Source organism: Sinocyclocheilus rhinocerous, unplaced genomic scaffold, assembly GCF_001515625.1.
Source record: "Sinocyclocheilus rhinocerous isolate Xijiao unplaced genomic scaffold, SAMN03320098_v1.1 scaffold580, whole genome shotgun sequence".
Lineage (NCBI taxonomy): Eukaryota > Metazoa > Chordata > Actinopteri > Cypriniformes > Cyprinidae > Sinocyclocheilus > Sinocyclocheilus rhinocerous.
Genome location: NW_015670982.1, coordinates 583,420 through 594,711, shown reverse-complemented (window position 1 = coordinate 594,711; position 11,292 = coordinate 583,420). Strand labels below are relative to the sequence as shown.

At 36.6% G+C, this 11,292-nt stretch overlaps 1 protein-coding gene across 2 annotated transcripts in view; it reads left to right on the top strand.

Annotated features, from left to right (window-relative positions):
- The first annotated feature begins 234 nt into the window (after positions 1–234).
- The window catches only part of ednraa (endothelin receptor type Aa), a 13,335-nt gene continuing 2,277 nt past the window's right edge, over positions 235–11,292 (top strand). The window contains exons 1-7 of one of the 2 annotated variants that reach the window (XM_016546571.1): positions 237–490; positions 1,775–2,252; positions 6,181–6,379; positions 7,292–7,444; positions 7,724–7,857; positions 8,235–8,343; positions 9,639–10,951. In XM_016546571.1, coding sequence (XP_016402057.1) covers positions 2,242–2,252; positions 6,181–6,379; positions 7,292–7,444; positions 7,724–7,857; positions 8,235–8,343; positions 9,639–9,776 — 744 coding nt within the window. In that variant the 5' untranslated portion in view covers positions 237–490; positions 1,775–2,241 and the 3' untranslated portion in view covers positions 9,777–10,951. Of the gene's footprint in view, positions 491–1,774; positions 2,253–6,180; positions 6,380–7,291; positions 7,445–7,723; positions 7,858–8,234; positions 8,344–9,638; positions 10,952–11,292 lie in introns of those variants that run through there. The other variant, XM_016546572.1, reaches the window with a different exon arrangement.

The window sequence follows — 11,292 nt, the reverse complement described above, 5'->3', positions numbered from 1 at the left end:
AGAAAATGACAAAGATCGAGGGAGAGAAAGAAGGCAAACCTCAGGAGAGGATTTGTAATTCCTCCTGATGCTTCCCAAACTTCGGTTGACTGTAGACAGTCAGGCAGGCTGTGCCTCACCGAGCGCTGGTGTTTCCTTTGGGGGCCCCCTCCCGGCCGAGGGGGGAGGTGGAGAATTGCAATCCCACCCCGTCAAAGTGCTCTCTCTTAAACACTCACGTACACACACGTACACACACACACACACACACACACACACACACATACAGCAACTCTCCACAGGAAAAGCTAGAGACAGAATGCGCAGCCCCTTCACAGCAGCTTTGGTGCGTCGTGGCGTCCAAATGGGATCGTGCTACACTTTGATAGTTGGTTAATTACTCATATGATACCACACAGATGTCTGGGGGGCTCTAGCCGAATATTCGTCTCACTAACTCACTGACTGACTGACTGACGGGATCCTGGGGAAGGCAGACATTTAAGGAGCGGTAGGTAAAAAACCAGGAGGCATTTATAATTCATTAGTGTAGCAGTTTACGTGCCGTTAAGGATCCCTTTAGTGCCTAGCTGATGCTAAACTGAGATGCTACTTGAAGGGCTGTCTACTAAATAGTTCCTTGTGTACCAGGTGGTGGCAGGGACTTTGAACAGGAAACACATCTTGGCTCAGAAGTGTTCCTTTGCTGTCAAGATAATGAAAGGGGGTTTCAAATGATTCCAAACAAGATGAGAGTTGATTAACTTTTCTCACTTGTGATTCTCGTGTACAAATATGCTATGTTTGTTATGGATTTATTTAACTTATTTGAAATGCATTCAAATCATTTCTTTGTTATTAACATTTTTTAAAAATAAAATAATAGACATTTTAATGCTATTCTCAGAATATGAGAATAAATTGGTCAAATGTCAAAATATGAAGCTCAGAGTTATTGGAAAATTTGGTAACACTATACAATAAGGTCCTATTAGTTAATGTTAGTTAACTAGTACATTTGTTACAGTATTTATTCATCTTTGTTAACATCATAACAGTTCATTGGTAGTTCATGTTAGCTTAGATCCATTAAAAAAGTACTAGCAGATACAACTTTTGATTTTAGTAATGTAATGTTGAAATTAACAATAAATGCTTTATAAGTTTTTTTTCATTGTTAGTTGAAAACTCATTGCAAGTTAACTAATGTTAACAAACCTTATTGTTACCAAAATTATATCTGAATGATATAAAACCATGTAATTGTTATTAAGCAGTGGTCTTTGAATTTAATAATACTAGAAAACTACATATTGTGAAATTCATATTGTGACATCTTTATTAAGTTTGGGGAAACTGCCCTTATGAATGCCAAATGCAAACCAAAGCGGGAATGTGTGGTGAGGAAACAAACTGATGAAAGCCGTGCAACGGGCGCATTTTAAAAATTACAAATAAAAAAAAAAAGCTTGATGCTGTGCCACTAGCACCATGCCAGCACTGATGGGTACTTGCCGGGAATGACAGGAAAGGCAATGTCTCGTCCCTCTAGCGTGACAGTAACCCGCACTGGCACTTTCCATCTGTGCTCCTCCACTAAATCCCTTTTGAAGTTGTCTTGAAGTTTTGCAGATCTAGTGTTATACTTTAAAGTAATTCTCTTTGATTTTGTTTTATTCTGAGGCCTGCGTCGTATGTCTCTTTATTTTGTGTGCTTGAGCTGCGACAAACTGAACTCCAATTTGCTTAACGACATGTGGTTTTGATGTCCGTCCTGTTGTTTGTTATCCCACAGCTGTGCTAAATAGCTGTAATCAGACTCTTATCGCCTCATCTGGAAATCAAAGAGTGAACTGTGTTCTGCAATGGGCATTACGACACTACAATTGCTTTTGCTAATGGCCGCCCTGGCCACTGTTGGAATATGTCACATAAATGGAACAGAGGAAGTCCTTCAAAACTTTACTACCTCCAAAATCAATGTGCATAAAGGTCTCCAGCCCTCCACCAGAAAAGCCCTGCTGGATAACAAAACCAGAGTGAAGGGGCCTCCATCCTGCAAGGATCCCACTTCCATCAAGCTCTATTTTAAGTATATTAACACAATTATTTCCTGTGCCGTGTTTGTGGTGGGAATGGTGGGTAACGCCACCTTGCTGAGGATTATTTACCAAAACAAGTGTATGAGGAACGGACCCAACGCCCTCATCGCCAGCCTGGCTCTTGGAGACCTCATCTACATCACCATAGACATCCCTATCAATGTCTACAAGGTAGGCACAAATCTGTTTCTTCATTGTTTTCAATCGATAGGAAGCATGACATCATGTTGCTCTCAAAGGGTACTTTTCATAAAGCAGACCAGCCTACAGAGTACAATACAAAAGAGATAGCTTAAGCACAGGAAGGGAGAATGAGCTGGCAGAGGAAGTTGGGAGGGGGCTTAGATGCACAGGGCAGGGGCGTACGATTATATACGGTCATCCAGAGTTTATCTCTAGGGCCGTCCTATTACGGTTACTGAGGTTTTTGTGATGAGTGCAGCAGGGATATGGCCTGATAAAATAAACAGGAGATTGAAGGGCGGTCATCCAAACGAACAGCCCTGTTCTGACTATAGTGCTTCATCACAAGCCAAAGTTCCTTGTCTAATTCTCAGCTCATCAGTGAACATAGTACTTGACAATGAACAGAGGCCTGTGTTAGCAGATGGATCAATGATGTAATGTTCTCTTAATTTATTCAAAAACAGATGAAATATGCAACTCAGACATACAATGACTTAAATACACTTCTTCAATAAAGAGCATATTTTGAATTTCTGTATTAAAAATATGCTCAAAAAATGTCAAGGTCATACAACCGTCCTGATATCATTATGAAGAAACAAGACTTATTAAAAACAAAATGAAATGATTAAAAAGTATTTTGGCGTCATCATCTTATTATTTCTTATGGGATAGAAGAAAGAATATTTTATGCTTCTCTGCTTAATAAAAATCATGTGGTCCAATCTTTAAAAAAAAAAAACATGTGGTCCAAACAAACAGACAAAAAAAAACATAAAACAGGAAATTATTCCATAGAGGACTCCTGCATATCCTCAAGACTGTGTGACAAGGTATAATTATCCAAAAATTCAAGATAATTTTACTTTTTATGGCAATGCAGTTAATGTCATGTAGTGTGACCCCCCAAAATTTACTGACATTTATGAATGAATAATTCTAAATAAAAAAATGGATATTTAAAAGGAAAAATACACATGTATTCAAGGTGTACAAAATATTATTATTATTAATATAATATAAATAATATTTATTTGTGTACATTTTTAAAATGCAATTTTATTTAGTTATTTTTTGTCGTTGAAGATACTTTTTACTTGATGGATACACCACATGACATTTTGGGAGTCATACTGAAACTTTTCTTGAAAAAGGTTGAAAAAGTTTTATTTTTCCCCCCCAAAACAAGCATAAATACAAAGAGTGCATTTCTAAAAACGTGGCAATGTTTTAAACTACTTTGTTTTTCTTTTCTTTATCTTTATCTTTGTCTTTCACTCTCATCACTGACTCATGCCACATTTCCTATCTGTAGTCCGTCTTCACAATTTATAAAGTCAAAACGCTCTCTGAAATGAGTTTAGCACTGAATGTTTGTCTTCCAACTTTCAGCATTCATAAAGTCTGTTATTATGTTTTACAAAATTCATTTTGAGAGACTTTTGGGATATTGGGTGGAGATGTCAGATGAACATACTCTTAAGAGTTTCGTGATCAGAGATCTCGTGTGCTGCTCTATTAGGATGGAAAATATCAAGTGAAAGCTCATATGAAAAAAATAAAAAACATCAATGTTTTAAAATGGAAGTGTGATATTTAGCATGTCTTGTTTTGTGGCGCATAGACTTGTTTTGTGTGCATTCCAGACCACTGACTTCCACTATACATCAAGTACACATACAAACACACTTCTCCAGCTGTGCCACTGATTAAACTCAGCACTCCGCATACAAACAGGGCCAGGATACACCCGTGAGGAGTTTCCTTTCTAAACCTGAGCATAATCCACATACTTTTCCTGCTTAACAAAAGGCAAGGTCCTCTCAGAGAACCTTGTCAAGGCCACTTAAATGATGAGATATTGCAGAAGTCCAAACCAACCAAAAAAAACCACTTATGATGAGGCAAATGTCATTACAAAAAAGGTGTACACTTCAAAAGAGGAGACATGTAGGAGGTTTTTGTTTTCAACTCTACTGGAGTCTTGCAAGGTGAAGACAAGCAAAAGTATACAACGACCAAGGAAGTGCCTGGGCTGATATACAAGCAACCATTGAAACGGCTCTGAAGCCATTTCATCAAGACAAGATGTGTGCCCTTAAGGCCAAAGACGGGAACAGAGAGTAAAAATAATTATATCCATAAACAAAAAAAAAAAAAAAAAGAAGTTCTTGACAGACCCGTTTCAGGTCTGAATCAGAGCTTCACTATTTTGATGTCAAAGTGTATATATATAATTAAAAATTGCTAACATATAATTTATCCATAATTTTAAAAAAAAAAAAAAAAGAAGAAGTTCTTGACAGACCCGTTTCAGGTCTGAATCAGGTGTGTTTGATTAGTGAGACATTGAAAATGTTGGGGGAGCTCTGTGAACGGATTGAAAACAAAACAAAACAAAATGTTGAAATACTGACCACTTTTAGTGTTTTGCTATTCTAAAGCTCATTTCCAAAACTTTTTGCCTTTTCTAATTTATCATCGTCAGAGTTTTTTCTTCCGATGGAGTTTTTTCTCCAAATACTCATATGTTTTCTAAAATAAAATAAAGCTTGTAAACCCTTTTGCCCACAAAACCTTCTCTACTTTGACCTTTAAACTTTGGGTCACAGTGAGGTTCAGGTTCAGATTTCACTGTTGAGCTCAGGGATAGACCGAGGTCAGAAGCTGGGACACGTTTTAATCTTTCACTTCTCTACTTATCAAGTTATTTTGAATGAGTCATTATAATAGAAAAAAAAAGGAATACTTTTTCACAATATTCGTATCAGTGATAACTAAATACTAAGTAATATGGAATCTATCTGCAATCACATACATTTTTATTACAAATTTTATTAACCCAAAATGCAAAGAGGTCATTTGTCAAATGACTTAAATTCTTTCTATTATATTTATTCACCATTGTTTATTTATTACAATTTTCTGAGCCCTCTCCAATTAAATTAAATTACCTTTTGACAAATTACCTCAACATAATGTGAACTCCTTCGGATATACAAAAAGAAAAGCAAAAACAGACAATATTATGTTCTTATATTCTTTCAGTCAATAATATTTTTTTTTTTCTGAGTAAAATACTTCTCATTGTCAGCACTATAAATGCAAATCTGAGTCACAAATGTCTAGCAGCCTGTCGCAATTTTTAAAGAATGAATCACTTGAATCAAACGTCTGGCCTTAATTTCACAACAGCACAGCTGCTTTCAATTAGTCTGTGAATCATGCCGAGGAAATGTTCAGCACATCTCGTCCGAATCGTATTCCCCATGTTGCGTGAACTTACATATCATGTCTTTCTCATCCGTCTGAGTGTTGGCAAAGTGGATAACATCTCCACTTAGTGAAATATAAATGCTACATTGTTGTTAAACAGGAATATTCAAATGGTTCATAAAAATATATATATAGTTATGTATAAAATCTTGAAGCACCGTTTTACAGAAAAACCCACAAGAGAAAAGATATTAATGAAACAAACAAGCAAACATGACTTCCTGGGAAACAAGCAGCCAGGCAAACCAGTGACTTTATCCAAACAAACAGCTGAAGTATATCTGTGAGCATTTTAGTAATATGAATATTAAAATGCAAAGCAGTCATTTCATTAATCTTAGATCAACCTTTAAGCATATTGTAGCTATAACCCAGTAGCTGAATGTTGCCACAGCTGTACAGCAGTGATATTTTTACAAAAGCTTTCCCATCAGGAATCTGATCAGTCAAGCTTTGCAGGTGTTGACATAAAACAAAGATGGTGTTGAAGACTCTACATTCTTCTCTGGGGTCATTCACAGAAATGTTTAGTGCACATGAAGCAGAGCTTCAATGATATTTCTCTGTTTTGAAATGTTGAAACAGATGAGCAATCGTCTGAGAGTTTTGCTAATTGGTTGTACCTTTTGTGGCTCAGGTACAGGGCTGTAGCATCCTGGAGCAGAGTGCAGGGGGTCGGCATTCCCCTCTTTACTGCCATTGAGATCTTTTCCATCTGGGTCATGTCCATCATCTTGGCTGTGCCAGAGGCAGTGGTCTTCAACATGGTCACCTTTACCTACAAGAACCAAACCTACCGCACTTGCATGCTCAAGCCTGAAACTGACTTCATGATGGTACGCTTTAACCGGATGGATGTCATGCAGACGTCTTTTCCCCTCATTCGCATAAACACTCAAGCACTTTGTAATAAACAGTGCATCCTGTCCGGTTGACCCCGAGCAGGATGCTGTGCACTATTTCTGTGATCTTTTACAAACTGTGATCCTGGGAAGAACATTTTGAGTAAATAACAGACAATACAGAGGATAAGAGTAAACCCTTTGAGTTATCTTCAGTTGCCCCGTGCAGGCGATATCTGGAGATTTCTTTCCATTTGTTTCAGTCCAAAGAAGTAAATTGATAGCAGACCATGAGTGCAATTACAAGCTGATGTATCTCTCTCAAGCAAAGCCATATGTGTAGATGAGAAACAGAGTTCATTCTCTCATATGAACCCTGCCATTAATCACAGAAACAAAAGACAATTCAAACAAACTCAACACAGCACAATTCAGTTATAAAAATTAGATTAACATTGTGTTGAGTTCACCTTTTTTTATGCATAACAGTTATGCTAGGGACTCCTAAAAGGAGTTTCCACTACTTTTTATGGACTATTTAGCTAACATATGCCACAGTTCAGAAGTTTGGGGTCAGTACATCAGCTAAAGTTCTTACTGACCGCAAAATTTCAAACAGTAGAATTTAATATCTTTATCGTTATCATCTCTTTATTTTTCTTAACGGTTCATTGCTCTTCTGGCTTCTAAACATCCATCAAAGGTCTAAGCTCACCATTAAATCAATGCTGTGATCTTCTGATGCAAATTAACTATTTTAAACTAAGTTGGTATTATCATATAAAAAGGATTTTTAAAATTGTTATGACAACTCAGCCCTTAAATTATCTTATTTCATGACATATTAACTGTGTTTGTTTACTGTATACATAATGGATAGCGTTTATGTGTTTTATCTTCTCTCAGTTCTATGTCAATTGGAAAGACTGGTGGTTATTTGGCTTTTACTTCTGCGTGCCGCTGGCCTGCACAGCTGTTTTCTACACCTTCATGACATATGAAATGCTCAACCACAGAAATGGAAGCCTTCGGATTGTCCTCAGCGAACACCTTAAACAGGTAAGAAGAAGTCCTTATTACTAATGATCATAAACATCCAAGTCTGTATGATAAAAACACTAATAATTACTGAACAGTAAAGGTTTTTGCATTTACAATATGTTCTGTGTGTTATTGTCTTTATGAACGCTTAGATGATATCATAATATTCTTTTTAACCTGTCCTGTATGCACTATTGTGGGTAAAGCCTTTGAAAGCTATAGAGGAGTTACAATATGAGAGTATATTATATAACACTGAACATACTGCTGTTCTAATGGCTTGTTTATGCTCTGCAGCGGCGTGAAGTGGCTAAAGCAGTCTTCTGTTTAGTGCTGATCTTTGCTCTTTGCTGGTTCCCTCTTCATCTCAGTAGACTGTTGAAGAAAATGGTTTATGTTCCAAATGATGAAAGACGTTGCGACCTACTCAAGTGAGTGAGCCTTTGCCAATTTGGACTCTTAACAGTGGACTGATTTATTTTATACCTTACATGCTTGTACTGTTTGTGCATAAGGTATTTTTTTTCTGATGTAAAAGTTATATTTTGTACTCTAAAGTGTTTATACAGTAAGTGCTCATAAGTTTACATACCCCTTGGAGACTGTAAGATTTGTAGCATTTCAAAAAATTATATATATATATATATATATTTATTTATTTATTTATGTGTGTGTGTGTTTTTAGGTTTTTATGGTCTTTCTTAGCAAAAAAATAAAAATAAAGATCTTGTAGATTATGCAAAGGGTATGTAAACTCAGGAGCAGAACTGGATACACAACAAAACTAAACGAGTGTCCAAACTTTCAGCTTCCTGTTGATCATGGATTATTTTGGCATCAACTTGGCCACTGTGAACTCCTGCATCAACCCCATCATCCTCTACTTTGTGAGCAAGAAGTTCAATAATTGCTTTAAGGTGAGTTTAAAACTGCTTGCTTCTTTCATTTACCTGCCATTGCAAACGCAGAACGTCTTTGCAAAATCTGAAAATGGCCACAACAGAACAATCTATCAGCAAATTACGCTTGATTTACAGAGACAGATGTTTATGGTCCTGTGAGTCATTCTCAGAGAGAGATAAGCCATGCCCAGCCCTTACTGAGCACAGTTTACCGACAATGATGTCAAACCCTAAGTGGGTTGCTTTTGAGTAATGAGGATGATCCCAAAGATAGTGTTTGCGTGACAAAGCAAAACAACAACAACTCAAAGTTCATGGGCCTAAATACAAGCAAATTGATGATTTGTGCAAGAGATGGTGTGGGTCCAAGAGAAATATTCAAAGTTGATTTACTATGGGCCAAACTTAGTTCTGCAGATAAGAAATACGGATTCATTTAAACTCATTCACCTCTAATACAATACAATGTGTACAACTTAAAATCTAAACCTCATTAGAAAAATGTCCCTGTAGCAACATTTCTGTAAAATAATATTACAGTAGATTGCTCCTTGCATGTTTCATGGAACTTTCAAATGGAAATGCCCAATGAGTGGCGCTAAACAGCATATGTTCAAGTGAGTCTCTGAAACAGATGAATGTAAATCTATCAACGTTTTATTCTGTTGGCTGTTCTAAGCATCACAGCAGTTTGAAAATTTAATGTCCAGTGAGTGGTGCTAAAAGATTAATGCTTTATCGTGTTTGAAAATAACATACCACCTACCCTAAACCTAACAGTGTTAACAAAAGCAAACATTAGATAAAAACACATCTGCTAAAGCAACCATGCCATTTTAGCTTACTTCTATAATTCTTTAAGCTGTTTTATCAGGTGTCGTGACTTGTATTTTACTGCACTCATATCCGAGCGTTCTGAATTGCAAATGCAATGCTGTACCAGGTGAGCTATTGAGCAAGCTTACTATGTCAAAAAAGCCATACATATAGAGCTGGTTATTTAATACAACATCAAAATGTATTGGTTCACAAATCATACTCAATGGTAAAAGTGTTTTGGGGTCATAAAATAATATTGTAAAAGGAACCACACAAAAAAAGTCTTTATTCATTTATAATCTGCCAATGTAATCATAATGAATGTGTGAAAATGTGCTTTATTGCCTTTAGTGTTCATTTCAGCTAGAAAGTGCTGTGAATTGAATGCAAAAGTACATCTTTGGAGTTTAGCAAAAATCAAGGTATGTTTTTCCAATGAGCCTATGTTCGTACAATCAAATTATTTTCTTTGTTCTTTATCATTATTTCAGTCCTGCTTGTGCTGTTGGTGTTACACCAAGAACCAGGTGTCCAGCTCAGGCCCAATGAACGGCACTAGCATTCAGTGCAAAAACCATGAGCCCACCAACCTCAATACCGACAGAAGCCTTCGTAAATACAGTGAATGAGAGGTGAAGGACTCACTCCAGTCAGCCTACATGCTTAAAACACATTATAAAAGCAGACATCATCCAGCGTCAAACTTTGAGGTGGAAAACATCGTAACCATTCATATGAAACTAAAGTTCCTGTGCTCGGCGCAGTATCAGGCTGTTTTTATACATAGCTTCAGACCAGACAATGGACCTGATATATTTAAAGTCTCCCGTAGACCTACAGCAGCTGTTCCCAGACTTTCAGAGGGTTGTTTTGCTGTGTGAGAAGTGGTGGGAGTGAAGACCAACAGCAACAGGATGCAGCTGAACCTAACAGCTACAAATTAACCCTCATCAGGAGCTTGACATGTTTTCCTTATGTAAATGCTACACTATGAACATGCTCTGGATCGTCACTGTCCGACATGAAAGGAAGTTACAGAAAGGAAGATTGAAGTGGCGAGGGACAATCTGTGTTTTCTGTGTTCCTTCCTATAAGCTTTGCCAAAGAAACTCCCAGCACGCCGCTGAGGAGGCAACCTATCCTTCAAATTCAGTGTCCGGTTGTTATTGTTAGCACATTGAATGCAGTTATGGAAGTTTAAGCCAGGCTAGTTTGTAAAACAGGAACTTCCAGGCCGCTACATGCCTCAATCTTTATTAAGTTGTTAAGTGAATCATATTGTGCGCTGGACGTCACTTCTGTTTATTTAGTGGGGTAGGAAGATAATTAAAGTATGCCTTTGTGTTTGAATGCCAAATTAAGTTTATTGTGTATATGCTTGTTTACGGTGAAAATGTAAGCTCAGAATTAAATTACAAATCAAAACGTGAACATAATACAGCAAATGTGAAATGAACCAGCTGGATTCAGTTCCAGCAATAAGGAGGCAAATGAAACTTGCTGGGATTTAAGAGTAATTTCTAGGAATGCATCCAACTGCAACAAATGCTGTGTTATAGTGTAAAGAAAAAGAAAATGAGCATAAGGGCGCGGGAAAAGGGGCCTTTCTGTAATCAAAACAAAAACGCCCAAGAGATACAAACATGTCTTTGCTTTTTTTTGACACTGTGAATTTTCTGTGAACATAACTCATACATGCTATTAACCTTGCATAGATTAATATTAATAATATTTAATGGCCTCAGTATTTGTATATCATCTGTATTTTAAGTTGAAATATTTATTGTTGTTGCAAAAACATACACTACCGAATACTTTTCTTCGGGAAATAAAGATGCATTAAACGGATCAAAATAAACTGTAAAGATTTCTGTCTCAAATAAATGCTGAACCTTTCAAACAGTTATTTGAAATTGTAAAAATATTTCACAAACTTAATGTTTTTTGCTGTATGTTCAATCAAATAAATGCAGCTTTTCCCTAAACAAACTACTGGACCCAATTTTTTGAATGGTGGTGTATAAGGAATTAAGAAGTCAATTTTCTAATTGATGTAATTTGAAACTAATATGAATGACATTATACACATTCTGACAGAGACCTACATGGGTCTTGTTAATTTGGGGTGTTGATGAATATATATAT